At 38.7% G+C, this 27,069-nt stretch overlaps 1 protein-coding gene across 1 annotated transcript; it reads left to right on the top strand.

Annotated features, from left to right (window-relative positions):
* The first annotated feature begins 1,037 nt into the window (after positions 1 to 1,037).
* Positions 1,038 to 27,069, top strand: VCPIP1 (valosin containing protein interacting protein 1). Its single transcript, XM_080646735.1, has 3 exons — positions 1,038 to 4,044; positions 10,115 to 10,201; positions 21,664 to 27,069. Exons 1-3 carry the CDS (start codon positions 1,335 to 1,337, stop codon positions 22,530 to 22,532), a joined length of 3,666 nt encoding a protein of 1,221 aa, XP_080502861.1. The 5' UTR covers positions 1,038 to 1,334; the 3' UTR covers positions 22,533 to 27,069.

Here is a 27,069-nt window from a genome sequence, read left to right as displayed (position 1 = left end):
TTGGTTGTTCTTTGTCAACAACTATAATAGGAACCAGAAGTTAGTTACTATTTTATTAATACTAGCCTTACCTTTCCTGCCTATGTCCCTGTTTGTAAAATGGGTTCAGATCTAGCTTTGTACCTATCCAGTCACTAACTGGACTGTGAACTTGAGCAGGTCATTTCCTTTCGGGACTTGCTTCCTAACAAGGTTATGACGAAGAGCAACTGATATCGTGTATGGCTATGACAGATATACATTAAGAACGTAATGATGGCTTCTATAACTCTCTGAGGGAAGGAGGTATTATTTATACTGTAAACTGCAGACGTACAGGGAAGGAGGAAACAAATGGCTCCTTTGCGACCCTCGGTAGAGAGACAGAAAAGGCAGAAAATGGGGCGCAGGCGCCTCAGTGGCTTAGAATAGCGGGAAGAATGAGAATAAAAAGTATGGAAGTAAAAAAAAAAAAAAAGACGTTAAACACTCTGAGAATCAATCCACGGTTTTTCCCCTTTTCTCTTATTACCGCTAGCCTAGAGAAGACCATTTAATTCAACTTCCCAGCCCGTCATATCGCTGGACATTTATTTACTGTACCTTCTCACTGAGAGCCTTTTATTTCCCTCCCCTTCTAGGAGTCGTGAACTTCAGACCCTCTGCTTCCGACACCCATACCCTTTAACTCGGCTTTAACAAGAAAGCTTCCCTGTATCCTTCCTCCGCCTGAAGAGGAAGTGAAGCTGAATGGACCGCAGTGCATCCTAGGAAAGATGGTCTCTCATACTCCTTTGCTTGGGCCCCAGAGTGGGGAAGACAGCAAAGCCGATCCAGATAAAACTACAACTCCCGGCAGGCAACGTGAGTGACTACTTCCTTTCTGCCGCCCCGCCTATTGCCTTCCTCTTCCTCCTCTCCGCGGACGCTGAACAGCCTGGCCTCTCGGTACTTGTAGTTCTTGTAGGACTTAGGTTTCTGGCATTCAATGGCCGAGAGAGAGGCTGGAGGACTTTAATTCCCAGAGGGCAGAGCGGAAGCTGCGCCTGCGCACTGTCAGTGAGGGCGTGTATGTCTGTGTGTCTGAGGAGAGAGAGCGAGAGTGAGTGAGTGAGTGTGAGTGCGGGATAGGGTGGTGGCCGTTACGTTCGGGGCAACGGCTCCGGCAGAGGAGAAGTAAGAAGAGAAACAACGTCTGCCGCTTCCGCCTTCGCCTAGGAGGAGGAGGAGCTGGTAGGAAAACGAAAGCGATTCGCCCTGGGCCCGGACTAGACCGAGTTGGGCCGGTGGGGGTCTGGGCTATGAGCCTTTGAGGGTCGCTTGGGACGCGGAACGAGACTCGAGAGCCGAGAGCTATGTCTCAGCCGCCGCCGCCGCCTCCGCTGCCGCCGCCACCTCCTCCCCCTGAGGCACCGCACACCCCGTCGTCCCTGTCGGCGGCGGCGGCTGCTCAGGGGATGCTCTCGAAGCGGAGGGACCGAAGAATCCTCTCCGGGAGCTGCCCAGATCCGAAGTGCCAGGCGCGTCTTTTCTTCCCGGCCTCCGGTTCTGTCAGCATCGAGTGTACCGAGTGCGGACAGCGGCACGAGCAACAACAGCTGCTGGGGGTGGAGGAGGTGACCGACCCGGACGTAGTGCTACACAACCTGCTGCGGAACGCGCTGCTGGGAGTTACAGGGGCACCCAAGAAGACCACGGAACTGGTAAAGGTGATGGGCCTTTCCAACTACCACTGCAAATTGTTGTCGCCCATTTTAGCTCGCTATGGAATGGATAAACAGACAGGCCGGGCTAAGCTTCTCCGGGACATGAACCAGGGCGAACTGTTCGATTGCGCTTTACTGGGTGACCGCGCCTTCCTCATCGAACCAGAGCATGTTAACACGGTGGGCTATGGCAAGGACCGCTCCGGAAGCCTCCTATATTTGCATGACACCCTTGAGGACATCAAGCGGGCCAATAAAAGTCAGGAATGCCTCATTCCAGTGCATGTGGATGGGGATGGACACTGCCTGGTGCATGCTGTGTCTCGGGCTCTAGTGGGCCGGGAGCTCTTCTGGCATGCCTTGAGAGAGAATCTGAAACAGCACTTTCAACAGCACCTGCCCAGATACCAAGCCCTGTTCCATGACTTCATTGATGCTGCTGAGTGGGAAGACATTATCAATGAGTGTGACCCTTTGTTTGTTCCTCCTGAGGGTGTTCCTTTGGGCCTGAGGAATATCCACATATTTGGTCTTGCCAATGTGTTACATCGCCCTATTATTCTATTAGATTCTCTCAGTGGCATGAGAAGCTCTGGTGATTATTCAGCCACCTTTCTGCCTGGGCTCATCCCTGTAGAGAAGTGCACTGGGAGAGATGGTCATTTGAACAAACCAATTTGTATTGCATGGAGTAGCTCTGGTAGAAACCATTATATTCCCTTGGTAGGCATAAAAGGGGCTGCTTTGCCCAAATTGCCTATGAATTTGCTTCCTAAAGCATGGGGTGTGCCTCAGGACCTTATTAAAAAGTACATTAAACTTGAGGAGGATGGTGGTTGTGTTATTGGAGGAGACAGAAGTCTGCAGGATAAATACTTACTTAGGCTTGTTGCTGCTATGGAAGAAGTCTTTATGGACAAACATGGTATCCACCCCAGTTTGGTTGCTGATGTTCATCAATATTTCTACAGGAGGACTGGGGTGATAGGAGTTCAGCCTGAAGAAGTCACAGCAGCTGCTAAAAAAGCAGTAATGGATAATCGCCTTCACAAATGTTTGCTCTGTGGTGCCCTTTCTGAACTTCATGTTCCTTCAGAGTGGTTGGTTCCAGGAGGGAAACTGTATAACCTGGCAAAAAGTACTCATGGACAGCTGAGGCCTGACAAAAATTATAGCTTTCCCTTGAACAGTGTGGTTTGCTCATATGATTCAGTGAAAGATGTTCTGATACCAGACTATGGACTGAGTAGCCTAACAGCTTGTAATTGGTGTCATGGCACATCCGTGCGAAGGGTCAGAGGAGATGGGTCTATTGTGTATTTGGATGGGGACAGAACTAATTCGAGATCCACTGGTGGCAAGTGTGGTTGTGGATTCAAACATTTTTGGGATGGTAAAGAGTATGACAATCTACCAGAAGCTTTTCCTATTACTTTGGAATGGGGTGGCAGAGTAGTCAGAGAAACAGTATATTGGTTCCAGTATGAAAGTGATTCTTCTTTGAATAGTAATGTTTATGATGTTGCAATGAAACTTGTTACCAAGCACTTTCCTGGTGAATTTGGGAGTGAAATCTTAGTTCAGAAAGTTGTCCACACTATCTTGCATCAGACTGCCAAAAAGAATCCTGATGATTATACACCTGTAAATATAGATGGTGCTCATGCCCAAAGAGCTGAAGATGTACAAGGACAAGAGTCAGAGTCTCAGCTCCCAACTAAAATTATTCTTACTGGACAGAAAACAAAAACTTTGCACAAGGAAGAGTTAAACATGAGTAAAACGGAAAGAACTATTCAACAGACTATTACGGAACAGGCTTCTGTAATGCAGAAACGGAAAACAGAGAAGTTAAAACAAGAACAAAAAGGGCAGCCCAGGACTGTTTCTCCCAGTGCCGTTCCGGATGGTCCATCCTCTGCACCTGCTACCCCTACCAAATCTCCCTATTCACCAACAACTTCTAAAGAGAAGAAAATCCGAATAACAACTAATGATGGACGACAGTCCATGGTTACACTTAAGTCTTCAACAACCTTTTTTGAACTTCAGGAAAGCATAGCCAGAGAATTCAACATTCCTCCATATTTACAGTGTATTCGATATGGTTTTCCTCCTAAAGAGTTAATGCCACCCCAGGCAGGAATGGAAAAGGATCCAGTTCCTTTACAGCATGGTGACAGAATTACAATAGAAATTCTAAAAAGTAAAGCAGAAGGTGGTCAGTCTTCTGCAACACACTCTGCTCACACTGTGAAACAAGAAGAGATTGCTGCTACTGGTAAACTGTCATCTAAGGAACTTCAGGAGCAAGCTGACAAAGAAATGTACTCCTTGTGTCTTTTAGCAACGTTAATGGGTAAGATGAATTTAACTCAGATGGTATTTCTTAATGGTGACTATAATACACTTATTTCTGTTTCTGTAAAAAGAAAATCTGTGGTCATCATAAAAACTATTTTAGAAGAAAATTATTTTTTTAAATCTTTTTGACAGTTAATGGCTAGATATTTGTGTGATTCTCTGTTGAGTAAATATTAGGAGAACATAACTAAAAAAGTGAAAATAGTCCCGTAACTATCACCAGATTATTTAAATATATATATTTTTTAATTTTAAAAAATTTTTGACTTAATTAGGGTGATATTGGTTAATAAAATTATATAGGTTTTAGGTGTACAATTCTATAATTCATCTCTATATTGTATTGTGTGTTCACCACCCCAATAACTTATTGTTCTTTTAAATAGGCTTGTAGTATCCACTTAAAGCCTTTTTCATTTCCCCCTCTCGGTTCTATTGAACTTGCCCACCTTTCTTTCCCCTTTTCATTTATTTTTAAATTTTGTTTTCCTGCATGTCATGTGATTTCAGCACTTCCTGTTTGATGAATTGCAGTTTCTGGTGGTGTTATTCACACCACACTCCCACCTGATAGTGTCTGTCCTCCATTTCCTGTTCTCCCTTCCCCAGTTCATCACATTTTTCTTATTTGTACATTAGGATTAGTGTTCAAGTAATTTCCTTACTCAGTGACTGCCATAATTGTAATGAACTGTTGTAACTCATAAGAAACATGAAGAACAGATGTAGATGATAATGAGGCTTAAAGTAGAAGTAAAATTTAGATCTCTTACATATTAGAAGGGCCTTATTTTTGCTGAGATTAGAGCTTTCACCTAGAAAAGTGATCTATGATTTGAATCTGTTTCCAAGAATGCTAAATATCAGTGAATTGGACCTTGACCTTCCAAAATGAAGATTATTTATTCTTGGCTTGTTAAATTGGGGGGGCCTAGTAGTTAATAGATCTCAAAACCCTGTACAAATTTATAACTTGATATTTTATTTTGGTAGACATAGTCATTGAATTGGGGGATATGTCAAGAAATGTAGGCATTTTATATATTTCTGTCTTAGAGTTTTTAGTTTCTTAGAGACTGCATGGAATAGAGGAAATATTGTGTGATTTTTGGAGTCAGAAAGATCTAGAATTTTAATCTCATCTCCACTACTTACTAACTTTGTGATTTCAAGTAAGCTGCTTAACTTCCCAGTACTTAAGTTGCCTCCTCTATACAAAATACACCTTGTAGTTAGTATACAGAGTAAATTTTTTACTCCCAGAACTCTGAAAATTAAATAACATCAGCACAAAATGGATAAAATTAGATATTTGCAGAAGGCACTTAAAAACAAAAAGCAATCTCCTAGATCAAAAACAGAAAAGAGGAAGCTTTCCTCAATAGAAGATGAATTTTTGAGGATGTGGTTCAGATCATAACTAACCTTGGATGCTCAGCACCTAGTATAGTGCCCAGCAGATAACCGGTACCCTGAAATGTTTTTGATTGAATTAAATACATGACATTAACATATCTCAACAAAGGCTGTGCCAGCAGAAATGGAATGGATGGTCAGCACTGAACATTGAAAAAGATTTGAAAAGCAGAGTTTGGCACTGTTTATACACTGCTGCACAAAAGGGAAAGATAAATAACCTGTGGTTCATGAAAATTCTGGTAACTAGGAAGGTAATCTCTATTTAGGGGCAGAAATAAGTGGTCAGTCCTCACCATGGCCTGGCTGAAAGATCTGATATCCCTTTACTGATTTCATATTCATCAAGTCTCAGTTCTGATCACTGATTTAGCTTCCTGATATAAATGTTGATGTACAGTTGAAAGTGCAAATGAGGATTATGTGGTGTGGATGAGATTGTGATCAGTAGTCTAAAAGTCTGGTCAACAATATATTTTGTAACAGAAATTAGTATGATATAATTCTGGTTTATAATTAGTCACTTTTTTATTTTGGTTTGAGGTTTCTGAACCTGAATATCTGAGTAATAGACTATGGACTGCCATGAGTTCACCAAGATAATGTCTTTTATGATTCCTTCCCTTTTCACTTCCAATATTTATGTTGCTTTCCTTACAAATCACAAATTTCTTTAAATCTTCTCCTTCCACTCTAAACACAAAAAATTTGAATATAAAAAGAGTGTTTTGCTGATTTTATAGTGGTAACACTTTAAAGACAGTGCCTGGCCTATAATAGTCCCTCCATAAATATTAGTTTTCTACCTCTACTTCTCTTATAACTGTATTTGAATTATATAGAAGATACTCTTAATAAAAAGTGGTGTGTTTGTAAGAATATCAACTTGGGGATAGTTATATACACACAATCTTATGTAAAGAGTACCAGGAAACTATTGCTGTTTGGATTGGAGTGGGCTGGAAAATGGAAAGTGACAGAGCTTATTTAGAAAATTGCAAGTTTCAAAGTGCGGAAATTATTTTGTGAATTACCAAATGTGAACTAAGCTGCTGTTTTGCTTTAGAAAATAGCTCATCAAGCTTTATGCTGTTCAAATACCTGGCTCCTTCTCATTTAGGTTTAGATTTAAATATCACCTTCTTAAGAGAGGCTTTCTCCTTCTGATCACCTTATATAAAGGTTTGAGAGACTTTTATTTACCACTCTAAATAGGTACCCTCTATTATTCTATCCTTTTCATTTCTTTCGTAGCACCTATTACAAGTTTTCATTATCTCATTTGTTGGCTTACTTATTCATTTGCCTCCCTCCTGTATTATAAATTCCATAAAAGAGATAGTAGCCTGTTTTATTCACTAATGAAAATCCTATCACCAAGTATAGGGCCTGACACTTATTAGGTGCTAAGAAAATGCTGAAAGAATTAATGCAGATTATTTCAGCAAAATGAATGTCTGCTGTGAGTTAGAAACTGCTAGAGGTACAAAATTAATGATACACAGTCCTTGCTTTCCATAAACTTACCTGCAGGATCCCAGATGAGGGCATCCCATACTTTCATAGCTTTAGTCTTCATCATATAGCTTTTATATCTTCATTAAATAGGCTGAATGCTTAAGTCAGGGACATGTGCTTTTCCTTACATTATTTTTAAGTAGACTATTTATTAAATAGTTTATATCTATTTCTGTATATCAATAAGACATTAAGTAAGTACATGAGTCTTTTGCTCAGTATAAACGATTCATGGAACTAGTCACTTTAATCTTATGATGGTAGTTTTAAAATGAAATAATATTTTACCTGTAATTATTTCACATCTGCTTTATCCAGACCACTTGGAGGTTATTGAACAATTTTTGCAGACTGTAATCTTTATTGTTTATGTAGTAGTGGAGTGACTCTTAACTCTGATTATTATTTCCTTGTGGATTTTCTTTTGTGGTAGAGATGATAGATGGTACAAGCATCCATCATAAAAACTAGGCTAATTAATTTTTCCTCAGTATTCTACTGAGTTTCTACTTAATTTTCTTTTTCAAAAGATAAAGACAGGTTTGTGAAAAACAATTTGTTCGAGTTGCTTTAATGGAGTTAAGGTACTTGTGATATTTACCCCATTCACTACAAAGTTGAGCGACATTTCAGGAGTTGAGAAACTCGTTTGATTTTTGTGTACTTTCTATCTTCCTGAAAAAACCTGTATGCATTTTTAATACACTTTTTTTTAATCCTCGCTCAAAGACATGCTTAGAGAAAAGGGGGGAGAGAGAGAGAGAGTGTAAAGTGTACAGTATTTTGTAATTTAATAGTGGCTATTAATGTTATAACTGCCTTAAGATTTTCCAGAATTACAGCTGGGGTTCAAACATTTGTGTTTTTAGATGACATTGGGTCTAAACATCATTATTACATCTTGATATTTTTTCTTTAAATATTGGATAAAGGACAGTTTCAAATCTAGATAGTAGTTAATATACACCGAGTGGCCAGATTATTATGATCTCTGAACGCATAATAATCTGGCCACTCAGTGTATATCCGATATAATAAAAGGCTAATAGCAAATTGTCCCCTCGAGCAGGAGTTCGACCAATAGGCAGGCCGGCCAACCGCCCATGTCCCTTCCCCCTGGCCAGGCTGGCCGGACCCCACCCATGCACGAATTCATGCTCCAGGCTATACATACATACACACACACACACACACACACACACACACACACACACACACTGAGTGGCCAGATTATTATGTGTTCAGATATCATAATCTGGCCACTCAGTGTATATTATTATTCTTTACATGCCATCTGATTACCCCTCTAATTGATTTATATATAGCATATATCTAGTAGAGCAGTTATAAAATTGACTTAAAAATAATGCTTCCCCGGCCAGTGTGGCTCAGTGGTTGAGCGTCAACCTATGAAACAGGAGGTCACAGTACGATTCTGGGCCAGGGCACATGCCCAGTTTGTGGCTCGATCCCCAGGGGGTGGCCTGCAGGAGACAGCCGATGGATGTTTCTCTTTCATGGAAGTTTCTGTCTCTCTATCCCTCTTCCCTCCTCTCTCTCTCTCTCTCTCACTCTTCCTTCCTCTCTCTCAAATCAATAAAAACATTAAAAAGAAAATAATGCATATAGATGTATCTTAAGATGAATGTGGATGTTATAATAAATGATTTTATATCATGCTCTGAAGATTAAGTTAGACATTGACTTTGTTCCTTTCTGTACTCAGTTTTTTAAAAAAATATTTTTCTTATTGATTTCAGAGAGAAGAAGGGAGAGGGAGAGAGAGAGATAGGAACATCAGTGATGAGAATCATTGATAGGCTGCCTTCTGCACATCCCCTACTGGGGATCAAGCCTACAATCCGGGCATATACCCTGACCGGGAATCGAACCATGACCTCTGGTTCATGGATTGATACTCAACCACTGAGCAACATCAGCTGGGCTATACTCAGTTACTTTGATACCTCTTATTTTCTTCTATATTTTTTCAATTATAAGATTTTTTTTAATTTAAGGAATTCAAGTATGTATAAAGTAAATTTTAAAAGTACTGATTATGAAAGTAGTACTGTACATTATCAGATTAGAAAACAGTGGAAGTATAAAGAAACAAAACAACCACATTCTACAAGCCAAAAGTAATTTTATGTTCCTTCCATTCTTTTTTTTAAAAAATTATGTTTTTATTGATTTCAGAGAGAGGAAGGGAGAGGAAGAAAGGGATAGAAACATCAATGATGGGAGAATCATTGATCTGCTGCTTCCTGCATGGCCCCTGGGGATCCAAGAGAGAGGAAGGGAGAGGGGGAAAGGGGAATAGAAACATCAATGATGGAAGAATCATTGATCTGCTGCTTCCTGCATGGCCCCTGGGAATCAAGCCAAAACATTAATTACTTATAGTTAGCCTACTTATTGACTTTTCTCCCTAGCCCCTTCCATTGTTTTTATTTGGCTTTAACATAAATATAGACGATACAATTTTATATTATTTTTTTTATAAATTAGTATCCTTTGAGCTGTATTGAGTTTTCATATCTATTTTGTTTAATATGCCTCGTATTTGAGTTGTGTAATTGTGAAGACATTTTTTAATTAGCTCCTACATTTAAAAATTGAGAGAATTGCCTGGTCATTGTGGCTCCGTTGGTTGGGTGTCCTCCTGTGCACCAGGAGGTCGCTGGTTCAATTCTTGGTCAGGGCATATGCCTGGTTTCGGGATCAGTCCCCAGTAGGGGGTGTGCAGGAGGCAGCTGATTGATGTTTCTCTTTCATCCTTGTTTCTAGCTCTCTCTCCCTCTCCCTTCCTCTCTCTGAATCAATAAAAACATATTTCAAAAAAATTCATATTTAAAAAGCCCATATTTCTGGCTTCTTATGAAAAGCCATTTTTGTCTTGAAACATTGGGCCTACACTTTTCCATGACAGTACTTGGCAGTGGCTGCCATCTTTAGGTGGGTAATGCATTTCCTAGTATGCTATAGCCTCATCATTCCATATTATCTCATCTCCCTATATGTTATACCAGGCTGCCTTGCAATCTCTGTTAGTGGCTAATCCATATAAAACAACCCTGGGTTGAATACTTTTGTTTGTTGCTAATACTGTATCTGTTTTTATCTTATAGGAGAAGATGTATGGTCTTATGCAAAGGGGCTTCCTCACATGTTCCAAAAGGGTGGCGTATTCTACAATATTATGAAGAAAACCATGGGTATAGTAAAATTCTGATTTTATTTTAGATAATATCTTTACTCAAGGTGTTAGAAGATTAAGAAAGTTCAGATAGTATTCTGAAACTATTTCTAATGTTAATATTAGATATGTATTCTTTAGCAACCTACCTAATTAAAATGGATTATCCTGATTTGCTCAGCTGTGTTTTCTGCTATAATATTACTAAAAATATCATATCACTTTCTTGCTCCTATTTTCTCATTTAAATAATGTATATGATTCTTAACTAAAGACAAATTATGAAATTAGAAGTAGTTGTTTTTTTACAAATATATTTTTATTGATTTAAGAGAGGAAGGGAGAGGGAGAGAGATGAGAGAGAATCATTGATCAGCTGCCTCCTGCACCCCCCATACTGGGATCAAGCCCGCAACCTAGGCATGTGCCCCGACCGGAATCAAACCGGGTTCATAGGGCAATGCTCAACCACTGAACCATGCCAGTTGGGCAGAAGCAGTTTGGTTTTAATGCTAGTGACTATCCCAGAACCAGATTAATATAGTTTGTTATTGTATTGTGTTTTGGCTGTGATTATTATACATACCCTAGTGCTTTCTGGATTTTAGGACACAGCTCATTTTACATTTTACTACTTTTCACATTGTGTGTGCATTGTTTATAAAGGCATGTGTGCGTATATAACTGTATATTCATAGTTTTAATGAGAGAGAGGATGCCAGTGTGTGTTTGGAACACACCTGTCTTTTTAAAATTTTGATGTGAATGCTTTTGGCCTCAGATTTTATCACTCTGGCTTATCTTACTTCTTCACCTCCTTGACCTCAGTAGACATTAAGTGCATAATATCTATTTTATAGTTTTTATCTCTCACTTTTTTTTTTCATTCTTAACCCCACCCCCATCTCAACTTGGCTGTTGTTGAAATGTTCAAACATACATAAAAGTAACAAGAATCCTATCTAATAAAAGAGTAAAATGCAAATTGACCATCACTCCAACACACAAAGATGGCTGCCCCCATGTGGACACAAGATGGCCACCACAAGATGGCCAGCAGGGGAGGGCAGTTGGGATGGACCAGGCCTGCAAGGGAAGGCAGTTGGGGGCGATTAAGCCTGCAGGGGAGGGCAATTTGGGGTGACCAGGCCAGCAGAGGAGGGAAGTTGGGGGCGACCAGGCCTGCAGGGGAGAGCAGTTGGGGGGGACCCAGGCTTCAAGGGAGGGCAGTTAGGGGTGACCAGGCCTGTAGGCGAGGGCAGTTAGGGGCAAACAGGCTGGCAGTGGAGCAGTTAGGCATCAATCAGGCTGGCAGGGGAGTGGTTAGGGGTTGATCAGGCTGGCAGGCAGAAGCGGTTAGGGGCAGTCAGGAAGGCAGGCAGGTGAGCAGTTGGGAGCCAGCAGTCCTGGATTGTGAGAGGGATGTCCGACTGCCCGTTTAGGATCGGGCCTAAACGGGCAGTCGGACATCCCTCGAGGGGTCCCGGACTGGAGAGGGTGCAGGCTGGGCAGAGGGACACCCCCCCCCCCCGTGCATGAATTTTGTGCACTGGGCCTCTAGTCTATTTAATAAAAGCCTAAGAGACCATTACAGTGGAATGACCAGTTGCTATGATGCACACTGACCACGAGGGGGCAGATGCTTAATGCAGGAGCTGCCCCCTGGTGGTCAGTGCGCTCCCACAGGGGGAGCACTGCTCAGCCAGAAGCCGGGCTCATGGCTGGTGAGCACAGTGGTGGTGATGGGAGCCTCTCCCACCTCTGCAGCAGCGCTAAGGAGCAGCAAGCCAAGCATTAAGGAGCAGCGAGCAGGTGGGTGGTAAGAAGCGAGGGGTCCCAGACTGCAAGAGGGTGCACGCCGGGCTGAGGAACCCCCCACCCCAAGTGCATGAGTTTCATGCACCGGGCCTCTAGTAATAGTATAATGAGCCTCTATTTACCCACCACCTAGCTTCAACAATTATCAGTACATTTCTACCCCCATCTCAACTGGACAGTTAAAAATAAATTTCACACATAATATAATATCATGTATAAGAACTTCATATAACTCTTATATTTTTATTTTTTTTAAAATAACTGCAGTACCATTATCACATTTAAAAAATATAACCAAAATCTGTGTTTAAATTTCCTTGAGTTTGGATTATGTAAAAAAATTTTTTTCTTGAGTTTTTTGAATTGGGGACCAAAGAATGGCTTGCTTTCTCTCTCCCTCCCTTTCTTTCTAAGATGAGAATATTAAAGCATAATTTATATATAGTAATATTCACCCTTTTTAAGTGTACAGATATATAAATTTTTATACACATACAGTCATATAACCACTACCACAATCAAGATAGAGAATATTTCCATCATCTCCAAAAGTTGCCTTATGTCTCTTTCTAATTAATCCCTTGTCCTTAACCCTCAGATCCTGGCAATTACTGATTTGATTTCTGTGTCTATATGTTTGCCTTTTTCATATCACCATATAAATGGAATTATATAGTATAACCTTTTGTTGTCTGGCTCCTTTGATTTAGCACAGGGGTTGGCAAATTGCCTGTGGGCCATATTAGGCCCACTGCCTATTGTATATAAAGTTTTATTGAAACATAGCCACACTCATGTTTACATATTGTCTGTGACTGTTTCACACGACAGTGACAGAGTTGAATAGTTGTGACAGAGGCATTATGGTCTGCAAAACCTAAAATACCATGTTGCCCCTTGACAGAAAAAAATTGCCAGTTTCTATTTTAGCCTAATACTTCTGCAATTCATCTGTCTGATTGCATATATTAGTAGTCATTCCTTTTGATTGTTGAGTATTATTCCATTGTATGTATTCATCACATTTTAAAGAATTCATAACCAATTGAAGGACAGTTGGTTTGTTGTTTTATTATCACACTTTTTGGCTACTATAAATATAGCCACTGAAAACATTTGTGTGGACATATGTTTTCACTCCTCTTTGGTAAATACCTAGGAGTTGGATTGATGAATCATGTGGTAAATATATGCTTAACTTTATAAGAAACTTCCAAACCATTTTCCAAAGTGGATGGACCATTTTGTTTAAAATTTAATAAATCTTTATTGTTCAGATTATTACAAATGTTTCTCCTTTTCCCCCCCATAGCTCCCCCTTCACCCGGTTCCCACCCCACCTCTGCCCTTACCTCCCCCACACTGTCCTCATCCATAGGTGTATGATTTTTGTCCAGTCTCTTCCTGCACACCCCATACCTCTTTTCCCCTGAGAATTATCAGTCTACTCCCTTTCTATGCCCTGATTCTATTATATTCACCAGTTTATTCTGTTCCTCAGATTTTTTATTCACTTGATTTTTAGATTCCCTTGTTGATAGATATGTATTTGTTGTTCATAATTTTTATCTTTACTTTTTTCTTCTTCCTCTTAAATACCTATCAGCATTTCATATAATACTGGTTTGGTGGTGATGAACTCCTTTAGCTTTTTCTTATCTGTGAAGCTCTTTATCTGCCCTTCAATTCTGAATGATAGCTTTGCTGGGTAGAGTAATCTTGGTTGTAGGTTCTTGCTGTTCATCACTTTGAATATTTCTTGCCACTCCCGTCTGGCCTGCATAGTTTCTGTTGAGAAATCAGCTGACAATCGTATGGGTGCTCCCTTGTAGGTAATAGTCTCTCTTTGTCTTTTGCTCTTGGCATTTTAATTATGATGTGTCTTGATGTGGTCCTCTTTGGATTCCTTTTGTTTGGGGTTCTGTGCGTTTCCTGGACTTGTAAGTCTATTTCTTTCACCAGGTGGGGGAAGTTTTCAGTCATTATTTCTTCAAATAGGTTTTCAGTATCTTGCTCTCTGTCTTCTCTGGCACCCCCATAATTCTGATGTTGGTACGCTTGAAGTTGTCCCAGAGGCTTCTTACACTATCTTCAACTTTTTGGATTCTTTTTTCTTTTTGCTTTTCCGGTTGAGTGTTTTTTGCTTCTTTATTTTCAGATCTTTGACTTGATTCTTGCGTTCCTCTAGTCTGCTGTTGGGTCTCTGTATAATATTTTTTATTTCAGTCAGTGTATGTTTAATTTCTAGTTGGTCCTTTTTCATATCTTCAAGGGTCTTGCTAAATTTATCGGCCTTTTCTAGGATATTCTTGAAAAACCTTATAACCGTGGTATTGAATTCTATATCCAGTCGTTTGTTTTCCTCCATTTATTTCGTTTGTGATCTCTTTGTTTACCCATTTTCGCTGCTTCCCTGAGTTGGTAGGGTAGATTTGTGTGCTAGGTTTCCTATATGGCCCAGTGGGTCGGCCTCCCCAGTTAACCTGAGGTGGACACTCTTGGTGCACCCCTTTGTGGACTGTGTGTACAGCCTTGTTGTAGTTAAGTCTTGATTGTTGTTGGTATCCCTGGGAGGAATTGACCTCCAGGCCAGTTGGCTGTGAGGATCAGCTGTGTGTACGCTGGGAGAAGTTTGGTGCTGGAGACAGCCTTATAGGATCAGACTTGCAAAATTGCAAAAGCCTCTGTGCTCAGCTTGGATGGGGCGGAGTCTCAGGGCGGAGCAGACAGTCTTGGCTTCCTGTCAGCCCTGCCCTTGCGCGCGCGCCTCCAGACCTCTGCCTTCTGCGGCTCCCCTGAGTTTCCGCCTGACAGTCCAGATTCCCCCTGTAAGAGCGTGGGTCCCCAGGAGCTCGCCCGGAACTGGGGTTCAGTGCAGTCGGGAGCTTCCGACTCCCTTCTGCTAGGGAAAGCCTGCGTCAACCTCCACATTCAGTCTTCTCTGCGAGCACTCACGCGCACGCGCACCTCCAGACCCCTGACCGCCGTGGCTCCCCCAAGTCTCCGAGACTCCGTGTGCCTTTCTCTCTACCTGACAGTCCATACTCCCCCTGTATGAGCCTGGGTCCTCGGGGTTTTGCCCGGAACTGTGGTTCAGTGCAGTTGGAACTGGTGTTCAGTGCAGTCGGGGGCTTCCTTCCCCCTTCCGCGAGAGAAAGTCAGCCAGGCACTCAGCCGCCCTTCCTCTCTGCGCGCATGTCTCCGTACCTCAGCCCTTTGCCGCTCCTCTGATTCTCCGTGAGCTTTTCTCTTTCCTTCTAGTTGTAGAATTTCTACTCAGCCAGCCTTCCTGTGGTTCTGGATGATGTCCGTTCTGTCTTTTAGTTGTAGTTTTGAAATTGTTGTGGGAGGCAGCAGTTTAGGTGCTTACCTATGCCGCCATCTTGGTTTCTCCTCCTCTGGATGGACCATTTTATATTACTACCAGCACTGTGAGTTCTAGTTACTCCTAGAGTTCTAGTTACTCTGTGTCTTTGTCAGTATTTGATAGTACCAGTTTTTGTTTTTAAACCATTGTAAAAGGTTTATAGTACTATTTCATAGTGGGTTTAATTTGCATTTTCCTACAAACTGATGATGCTGAGAGACTCTTTTCATGTGTTTATTTGCTATCTTTCTCCCCCCCCCCCCCCCCATTTTAAAATTGGTTTGGATTTTTAAAAATTGAGTTTGGAGAGTTCTTTACATATTCATTAGATAAGTGTTTTGCAAATAATTTCCCCCAATTTGTAACTTGTCTTTTTATTTTCTTAATAGTACCTTTCGAAGAGTACAGCTTTCTAAATTTGATAACCAATTTAACATTTAAAAAATATATTTTTTATTGATTTCAGAGAGGAAGGGAGAGAGAGTTAGAAACATCAATGATGAGAGAGAATCATTGATTGGCTGCCTCCTGCACACCCTCTACTGGGGATCGAGCCCACAACCCAGGCATGTGCCCTGACTGGGAATTGAACCCGGGACCTCTTGGTCCATGGGATGATGCTCAATCCACTGAGCCACCACATTTTTTTTCTTTTAGGATTTATACTTTTTGTGTCCTATCCAAGAAATTTTTGCCAATCCAAAATTTGCTTCTATGTTTTTCATCTAGGAGTTTTATACTTTTAGGTAACTTAGATTTATGATGCATTTCAAGTTGATTTTTTATATATTGGAAGGTATGAGTCAAAATTCTTCTTTTTTATTTTTTAAATCTTCACCTGAGGATATGTTTTTATTGAGTTTTAGAGAGAAAAACGTCAACTGGTTGCCTCCCCTACCCTACACACCCTGACCAGGAATCGAACCTGTAACATTTTGGCATATTGGAGGATGCTCCAACCAATTGAGCCACCTGGCCAGGGGCTTTTTTTTATTTTTAATGTATGGATGTCCACTTGTTCCAGCACCATTTGTTGAAAAAGCTACATTGAATTACTTTTATACCTTTATCAAAAATTGCATGGCTGGTGTGGCTCAGTGGTTGAGCATCAACCTATGAACCTATGAACCAGGAAATCACAGTTCCATTCCTGGTCAGGGCACATGCCCAGGTTGCAGGCTCGATCCCCAGTGGGCAGCCAATCAATGATTCTCATCATTGATGTTGCTTTCTCCCCTCCTCTCTGAAATCAATACATTTTAAAAAATTGCTCATGAATTATACCCTTGAGAAGGGTGAATTATATGCAAAATGTATGTCAGTAAGGTTATTTGTAAAAAATCATTTGACCATGTACAAATGGGTCTATTTCTAGAATCTTCTTAAAAATTCTTTTGGATATTATAGGTGCTTTGCTTATCCATATAAATTTTAGAATCAACTTGTCACTTTCTACAAAATGTCTGCTAGGATTTTTGTTGTGATTGTGTTGAATATGTCAGGACAGTTGATATTTTGATAACATCAATTCTGGTTCATGAAAATGTTACATTTCTCCATTTACTTAAGTCTTCTTTAATTCCTCTTACCAACATTTTGTAATTTTCAGCATATAATTTTGCACATCCTTTGTTCATTTATACCTAAATATTTCATGTTTTGGGATGCTATTGTAAAATATGCTTTTTAAATTTTTTTAAATTGATCTTAGAGAGGGACACATCGATTTTTGTTGTTCCACTCATTTATTCATTCATTGATTGATTCTTGTATGTTCCCTGACCGTGGATCAAACCTGAAACCTTGACTCATCAGATGATGCTCTAACGAACTGGCCAGGGCAAAATATGCATTTTAAAAACTTCAGATTTCCTATTGTTCATTGCTAGTGCACAGAAATAAGATTGGTTTTTATGCATTGACCTTGTATCCTGTGGCCTTGCCAAACTCACATATTAGTTCTAGTAGCTTTTTGTCAGATATTTTGGGATTGTTTATATCCTTTGCAAATAAAAGATAGTTTGATTTCTTCCTTTTCAATCTGTATGCCTTTTATTTCTTTTTCTTGCCTTATGGCACTGTGGCTATATGTTCAGTGTTAAATAGGAGTAGTGAGAGTGGACATCCTTGCCTTGTTGCTGATCTTAGGGGGAAAGCATTCTGTTCTGTAGGTTTTCAGAAATGTCCTTTATCAAGTTGAGGGTGCGTTCCCTTCTATTCCTAGTTTGCTGAAAGTTTATATTGTAAATGGATGCTGAATTTTATCAGGTCCTTTTTCCTGCATCTATTGAAATGATCTTATGTTTTTTATCTTTAATTTGTTGGTTGGGTTGAATTGCATTGACTCACTATTTTTGTTTGCTTACCTTTTATTAATTTTTATTTTTTTTACTTTTAAATTAGAATTGACATTGAATATTATGTTAGTTTCAAGTGTACAGGATAGTAGATTTATATAACTTATGAAGTGATCCCCCTGATAAGTCTAGTACCCCCTTGACACCATACATAGTTTTTGCATTATTATTGACTCTATTTTTTATGCTGTACTTTACATCTCTGTGACTATTCAAAAACCCAATTAAAAATGGACTGTAAAAAATATTGCACCAACTTTGCATGGTGGATTCATATTTCTCATATTTTGAGTATTTTTGCATGTGTTCATGTTCATGACGGATAATAGCATGTACCTTTCTTGTAATGACTGTATAATCAGGATAGTGTTGGCGTTCATAAAATAGAGTTAGAAAGTGTTTATTCCTCTTCTGTTTCCTGGTAGATTTTGTAATAGTTTTGATATTATTTCCTAAATGTTGGATAGAATTTACTAGTGAAACCATTGTGCTTAGAGTTTTCTTTGTTGGATAATTTTCAACTTTGAATTTAATTTCTTAATAGAGTTATCCCTAATAAGGTTATCCCTTTCTTCTTGAGTAAGCTTTGTTAGTTTTGTCTTTGAAGATATCTGTCCAAGTTATCAATTTCATTGGCTTAATATTGTTTATAATATTTCCTTACTGTCCTTTTAATGTCTGGTTAGGTCTGTAGCTCTTTCATTTCTGATATTGTACCTATCATGTTTGCTGACCAGTCCTGTTTATAATTTATTTGTTCTATTGATCTTTTTAAAGAAACAGCTTTTGGTTTTATAGGTTTCTATATTGTTTTTCTGATTTCAGTTTCATTGATTTCTGCTCTTTATCCTTCGTTGTGCTTACTTTGCATTTAATTTGCACTCTTCTTTCAAGCTTCTTTAAGTAGAAACTTAGATTATTGATTATAAAGTTTTGTTTTTTAAAACACAAAGCTATAATTTTAAAGCTATAAATTAAAAGCATTTAAAGCTATAAATTTCTGACACCCCTCCCCATTTTTGCATCCTTTTAACTTTCCGTCTTTCACTTTATTCTACCTTCTGAAATATATTGATACCAGTTAATGATTTTTAAAAAGTAAGTATTTAATTAGGATGGATTATGATAATGGGGAAAGGAATAGTTGGGTTTTTTTTAACAAATGGTAATAGGATAAGTGTTATGTGCACATGAAAAATATGAAGTTTGACCCCACCTCACACCAAATACAAAAGTAACTAAAACTCTACTGAAACCTGAATATAAGATCTAAAACTAGAAAAATCTTAGAAGACATAGGTATACAACTTTTTTACTTTGAATTAGGCAAAACCTTAGATATGACACCAAAAGTACAAGCACAAAAAGAAAAAAGTAGATAAATTACAAGCCAACTTTTATGTTGCAAAGGACACCACCAAGAAAGTGAAAAGAGCCCTGGCTGGTGTGGCTCAGTTGGTTGAGTGTTGTCCCATGCACCAAGAGGTTGACAGTGACGGTTCGATTCCCGATCTGGGCATATGCCCAGGTTTCAGGCTTAATCCCCAATAGGGGGCATGCAGGAGGCAACTGATCAATGTTTCTCTCGCTCATTGATGTTTCTATCTCTTTGTCCTTTTCCCTTCCTCTCTGTCAAGTTAATAAAAACATATTTTAAAAAAAAGAATCTGAAAAGACACCCCACAGAATAGGAGAACATTTTTGCAAATTATATATCTGATGATATATTTTTATCTAAAACATAAAGAACTCTCAAAAACCCAATTAAAAATGGACAAAGGAGCCTTGGCCATTGTGACTCTGTGGATAGAGCATCGGCCTGTGCACCTAAGGGTCTCGGGTTCAATTCCCGGTCAAGGGCACATACCTGGGTTTCAGGTTTGATCCCTGGCCCCAGTTGGGGTGGGTGCAAGAGGCAACCAGTTGATATGTCTCTCTCACATCAATGTTTCTCTCTCCCCTCTCTCACTTCTTTCCACTCTCTCTAAAAAGTCAATGGAAAAAAATATCCTCAGGTGAGGTTAACAACAGCAACAAAAAAATGGACAAAAGACCTGAATAGACATTTCTCCAAAGAATATACATAAAAAGCCAATAAGCATGTGAACTGATGCTCAACATCAGGGAAATGCAAATCAAAACCACAATGAGATAGTACATCACACTCACTAGGATGAGTACCTAGTGAGTACCATTAAAAAGTGACCATTAAAAAGTCAGATAATAAGAAGTGTGGACAAGGATGTAGATAAGTTGGAATCCTCATACACTGCTGGGAATGTAAAATGGTGCAGCTGCTTGGGAAAACAGTTTGGCAGTTCCTAGAAAGATTTAACAGACTATACAACCCAGCAACCCCACTCTTAGATGTATACTCAAGAGAAATGAAACATGTCCACACAAAACCTGTACAGAAATGTTCATAATAGCATTATTCATAACTAGTGACCCAGTGCAAGGAAATTAATTAGAAGGTGGCTGGTGGGGTGGGACTGGGCGAGATGGGCTGGACATGCTCTGGAGCCAACCTCCCGTGGTCCCTCCCCAGCCCGCTGCACCTGGGATGGTGCCGTGGCTCAAAGGGCATCTGCAGAGTGAGCAGGGTACCTCCGGCAGGTGGGGTCCCTTGGCCTGGCCTGCGGGAATTGGGCCGAAACTGGCTCTCCAACATCTCCCCGAGGGGTCCCGGAGTGTGAGAGGGTACTTTGCAAAGTTGTTGTACAGGATGTGGAACACAAATGCAAGTGTGCAGTAAACCAGATTCGGGGCTGACTGCCCCAGCAATAACATAAACCACGGTCAAAGGTGGAATTGCATGGCCCTACGAGGAGTTGGGCTCACTCCTCTCTGGTTTTGGGGTACGTCACCCGAGAACTGCCGCTGCCAAGTCACTGCACCTTGGCAGCTTCTAGGTACTTTGCATGCATTCCTCTTAAATAATACTCACAACTTGTAAAAAGCATGAAATAGGGGCAGGATAGGGATAATTTTATGGTTGGGGGTCACCACAACATGAGGAACTGTATTAAAGGGTCATGGCATTAAAAAGGTTGAGAACCACTGATCTTCACTAATAAAAGAGTAAGATGCAAATTGACTGTACCTTTGCAACACCCACCAGCCAATCAGGAGTTACTATGCAAATTAACCCAACAAAAAAAAGGTTAATTTGCATATGCAGATGCTGAGCGTTCGGGGGTGGGGCAGGATGCTTGTGTTGTCACCATGGTGACAATGCAGGCGTTCTGCACCGCCCCAGCTGCTATGGGCCTCTGGGTAGCATGGGAGGGTGGAAAGGCGGCTCAGGCCGGAGTGAAGGCGGTACCAGCAGTCAGGGGAAGGAAGGCCCATTCTTGCATGAATCTTCATGCATTGGGCCTCTATTATAAGTTATAATTATGCTTAAAAGGGACTACAGTACTTAAAATATTTGCATTGATTTTTTAAAATACATATTTTAAGTTTTTAAATAATGTAAAAAGTCTAGAAACTACACTGAGTGGCCAGATTATGGTCTCTGAATGCATAATAATCTGGCCACTCAGAGTGTGAGTGTGTGTGTGTGTGTGTGTGTGTGTGTGTATGTGTGTGTATTAGAGGCCCGGTGCATGAATTCGTGCATGGGTGGGGTCCGGCCAGCCTGGCCAGGGGGAGGGGACATGGACAAGTCTCTTTAAAAATAGGACATTCTCTTATATAAACACAATGCAAAAATGATATATTTTTTTAAACATCTTCCCAGGTACTACTTTAAGGTCTATGGTGATATTTCTTTTTCGTAGTATTAAATTATATTGATAGTAATTCATTTTCTAATTAATTTTGCTTTGAAAGCTGTAATCTGTAAATCATAGAAAATTTACTATTTCACCTAAAATTGTCCTTATTGTACTTTTTCAGTAACATTTTAATATGTTAAATATCTTTCCCCTTCTTTAGGTATGGCTGATGGCAAGCATTGTACTTTTCCACATCTACCTGGCAAAACCTTTGTCTATAATGCTTCTGAAGATAGACTGGAGTTGTGTGTGGATGCTGCAGGACATTTTCCCATCGGTCCTGATGTTGAAGACTTAGTTAAAGAGGCTGTAAGTCAGGTTCGAGCAGAGGCTACTACAAGAAGTAGGGAATCAAGTCCCTCACACGGGCTATTAAAACTAGGTAGTGGTGGAGTAGTGAAAAAGAAATCTGATCAACTTCATAATGTAACTGCCTTTCAGGGAAAAGGGCATTCTCTAGGAACTGCATCCAGTAACCTACAACTTGATCCAAGAGCTAGGGAAACTCCAGTTGTAAGGAAGCATAACACAGGGACAGACTTTAGTAATAGTTCCATTAAAACAGAGCCTTCTATATTCACAGCTACTGCTAGTAACAGTGAGCTTATTCGAATAGCTCCTGGAGTAGTTACAATGAGAGACGGCAGGCAGCTGGATCCTGAATTGGTTGAGGCCCAGCGAAAAAAATTGCAGGAAATGGTTTCTTCTATTCAGGCTTCAATGGACAAGCACTTGAGGGATCAAAGTACAGAGCAGTCAACATCTGATCTTCCTCAAAGGAAAGGAGAAGTTACGAGTTCTGTGAAGTCTGGAAGTCTTCAGACTGGCTTACCTGAATCTTTTTCTTTAACTGGTGGCACTGAAAATTTGAATACAGAAACAACTGAAAGCTGTGTGGCAGAGGCACTGGGAGCAGCATTTGCCACAAGGTCAAAAGCACAAAAGGGAAATTCCGTGGATGAGCCTGAAGAGATGGATAGTCAAGATGCCGAGATGACAAACACAACTGAGCCAATGGATCACTCTTGATTTAATTAGAGGCTAATAAAGGCAGAATGTTTATTGTGAATATGTAATATTTGTTGGCTGGGCCACATAATTTGATTAGTCATTAAATATCTTGTACGTATACAATTCAAAGATTATATCTTGTTATTCAGTGCATGATAGCAAGTGTGTGATTGGCAATAGCTTTTAATATACTGCTGCCCAGGCTGGCTCTGAATTCCTACAAATTAGTTACTAGATCTGCTGAGATGAGTTTTTTCCATATATGTGGTTCCTTGGAAGTTTTTGGTAATTTTAATTTCATGAAAGTCTTAAATGTTTCAGACATGAAAATTCTCTTGCTAAACATGTTTGATTTCTAAAAAGGCTAGGACTGGGAGGGAATGAGATTTGCTACTGTTGATGTAACCATCCCACATATTTACTAGACTGTCAAAGATTTATGTAAATTTGAAGTTTATCTGAACTAAATTGTATCTTAAAATTCATAAAAAGGATTTTTTAGATATTAGGATCTTGACATTTCTGTGAATGTAAGCATTCATAGAGATAGTATTCTAGGTGAAAATATCTTGAGAATAGAATGTAATGATAAAACATTTTGCTGATTTGAGCAAGGTTATGGGGAAAATATCTGTTATAGAATGATAAAGTCAGTGTGATTCAGTAATGTTGCTGTTTGAGTCAACACAGCCAATAGTGTGCTCTGTTGTGGATAATATGTTACCATTATTTTTTGAATCCTGGCCTAGTCAAGTACCACCAAATTTGGTTTTTTTCTTTAATCTTGCAGAAAAGCTGATTGCAAAGTGTAGTAGAAAATGTAAAAATTATTGTAGCAGTAGTTAATCTCTAATTTTCAGAGTTTGTCAGATTCACAATTTATAAATGAGAATTTTTCTTTATGAATGAGTTACATTTTTCTACGATTTTGATCAGTGATATGTAAGCTTATATATATGCTAAGTATCTTTAACACCTCCCCTCCCTTTGAACCAAAACTGTTTTGTTTTGTTTTTCGAATCCATAAAGTTTTCTTTATTTGTTGGCTTCACTTGGATTTGGATGTAAATTTTACTGCATCATACCCTGATCAATTGGGCATTTGTATTCATCAAATCGTCAGTGCCAGTTTCCTCAAGAAGCAGCTTTCATGCTTATTCCTTAAAGACAGAGAATGTTTATCCTGAGATTGGTATTCCACTATTTTATCCTATTTTGCAAACCTGTATACTGAAATGTACATTTCAATCCATCTTTTTCTTCTGTTCACTGAAATTAAGTTGAATTAGAATGGATGAAAGACAAAATGTCTGTTAATACAATTTCTTATCTAGAGCAAAGCCTGGCTCTCTGTTTACACATGTAACAGATGCAGAGTTGTGTATTCATTCTAAGAAAATGTACATCAGGAAGTATATTATCAGGTGTTTAAAAATCTCAACCTGTTGATTCATAACGAATATAGACAGTACTTTAACTTGTGTTTCCAAATAAGGGAGGTTTTGTTTTTCTTTCTATGAAAGTATCTCTGACTGAATCTACTTACTAAATGAGTCCATTTTGAATAAGGAAAGAATGGAGAATCTAGACATTTGCAGGTGATAATCTGATCAAGATATATATTTGGGTTTATCACATTTAAAAAAAACAGTTTTTCTCCATTTTTCTAAATTTGAAGTGTCTTTCTCTATATCTAAATAGCAGAAAAGTGTAGAATTTTTATATTGTGCACTAGATTTGCATAAAGAACTGCAGCTGCCAACTATTTCCCATTTAATATAGGTGACTTCTGTGTATTAAACTAAAAATTACAAATATCACTAACCACTATAATTTTGGCCTTTTCAGCCATTGAAACATGCCTCCCTTTTTTTAGTTTAAATACAAAACTTTAACAAGCAAAATGCACTGCTTCCAGGTAAATGATATAATCACCTTTTCTTTAACAAATATTTTCTTCACCTGTGGCTTAGTATGTTTAGTTAATAACTGACAAATATACTCTCATAGCATGAAGTAAACAATATCAAACACCCTATTAAATACTTTTATTTATTCAAATTACAATGTACCTGTGAACATTTTGAAGGGTTTAATCTCTGACAACACATTAATTTCTCTCGCCACAGCAATGCTATTTAGAAGCCAGTTAGGTATAAATATAATAGTTTGGGTTCTCCCCTGATAAAGAATAAAAGGCTTGATTCTGAGAATGATTAGATTTCTTAAAATTATTTTAAAGCTGCTGAAATTTGATTGGGGTAATTAATGGTTTTTGAGAGGTGAGCCCAGGTATCATCTTTACAAAGAAGTTTTAGAACAATTTAAATTCTTAAATATCATTGTTTGTCCTTCCATATGGTTATTATAATAAAATGCAGGACTAAAGAATGATTATTTTTAGTACTATTTGTGATAACCACAACTTTGATTCCAAGCTGGAGATCATAAATCAGTTAATATTTTTAGCCCTAGATGTAACATAAACTATAACTAAATTCTGTTTGCAGTGTTTCACTGAAAGTCAAAGTAAAATTTTTTCCTTCACTAATCCATTTTATAGTTAATCATACCAAATTTGAATTGATGACCCAAAGTCCAGGTGGAATTTAAGATAGAGTATGTCTAGAATGCTAGTAATGAGAAACTGGTTGAAACTGAAGAAAAGCAAGACAATTGCCAAATAAAAGCTAGAATATAATGAACTCCAAGGGAATGGTTACTCAGGAACTAGTCTAAGGGCAAGCATAAGATCCATTTCCCCCTCTTTCACTGTGTTTCAGGATAATGACCTGAGAAATTTAGCAAATTTGCTGTATAATTTCTGATAATTTTCTAGTTTGGTTTTACAGTTAAGCCTTCTGCTTGCAATCTGAAATGCATCTGTGATTTCCAGCCACAGGTCCTTATTGCCATTATTTTTGAGTATCTAACTTCATTGGAAATGAGCAGACTTTTTGCATATGGTCTCTTACCTCAGGGAAGATCACTTGCTAGCAACTCATACTACTAATGACAGGTTTTTGAGAATTGTACTGACATCACATTAGCTACCAAATGCAAAGTTTATAAAAGTATTTTATGTAGTTACCTAGTAATACTGGCTGTTAGTAAACATTTCTCTTAAAAACTTAGACCTCACTAATAACTAGTCTTTAGATATGAAATAAACTTGTAACTTCTGTCATTATGATTTGGTCAGTATAATCCTATATAATAAAAGGCTAATATGCAATTGTCCCCTTGGGAATTTGACTGCTTGCTATGACGTGCGCTGACCACCAGGGGGCAGCGCAGAACAAAGGAAGGCCCCCATCGGCCCTGATCGCTGGTCAGGCCTAGGGACTCTACCTGTGCACAAAATTCATGCACCGGGCCTCTAGTGACTATAAAATATCAGTCCGGATTTGTTTTAATTTTTCAATAGGAATTTTAATTGGCCCATACTTAAAATATGGCAGAGCAGATTTTGAGTTTCAAGGTTCTCAAAGTTTCATATTAAGATTTTCATAAAAGCCTTTGCAAAAATCAGGTGAAACTCCACTCATCTTAATATAAACTTAAAATGACCTTTTATAATATTGTAGTGAGGTACATACATGCTCTAAGTAAGTTGGGTAGACAGTACAAGGTTATATAATTTAACAAAATTATTACAATCTCAAGGCACTTCACAGTTAATTTAAAAAGTTAATATTTCAAGCCAGAACTATTCACTTGAAAACATACCATAGTAGAATGTTTACTTAAGAAATAAAATAACAAAGGGGAGCTATCTCACCAATTGTAAGATTTATAGTTAATTGTAAGTTCTGTCATTCTTAATAATTCTTTGAGATGCTAAGTGTTTCAATTCATACTTAATAATACTTAAATCGTGGGAATTTTAACCTTTGTTCCAAAATAGCAGAAATTGTAAAAATTGTGAATTATTGGAGAAAATGCCATTACTTGTATATCTGACATTTAATTTTTTAAATTATGGAGTCTACATGCTTTTGTAGTATAATATTAATACAATGATTATTCTCTTGTAAAAGAAAGAAAAACTAGTAAAAAAAAAGTTTTAGTTGATGTTATCTGCTTGTGAGTATCAAGTACTTAGTATTTAAAATTTTAAGGTGTTGCATACTTTTCTTTAGAATGCACAAGTCCCTTCCTGAGCCTTTATGCCTGTGGTGGAGCAATAAAAGACTGAAAAGGTTATCAATATTTTCAGGTCTATTTGACTTTAAGAGTTAGTGCCAAGAGCTGGAGAGTCTACTTTTTGGAGGGAAATGTTATTTAGTATATGTAAAAATCAGTAGTAATAGTAGGAATATTTGGAAATAATGGCAAGTGCTTTAACTGCTCAATAAAATAGTATAGATGTTACATCATCCCTAAGGCACTGGCTGTTACCCATTATTTTCTGATTTTGTGATTGCTTGTATATATTACATTTGAGTAATAAATAATTGGTAATAGTTTATTATAACTGTATAGTGTTCTACAGCACACCTCACTGTACAGTATTTGTAGTTTTCTTTTATATCAATAAAATAATACATACTGA

Source organism: Plecotus auritus (genome assembly GCF_963455305.1).
Source record: "Plecotus auritus genome assembly, chromosome: 11".
NCBI lineage: Eukaryota > Metazoa > Chordata > Mammalia > Chiroptera > Vespertilionidae > Plecotus > Plecotus auritus.
This window is presented reverse-complemented; position numbering and strand designations above follow the sequence as displayed.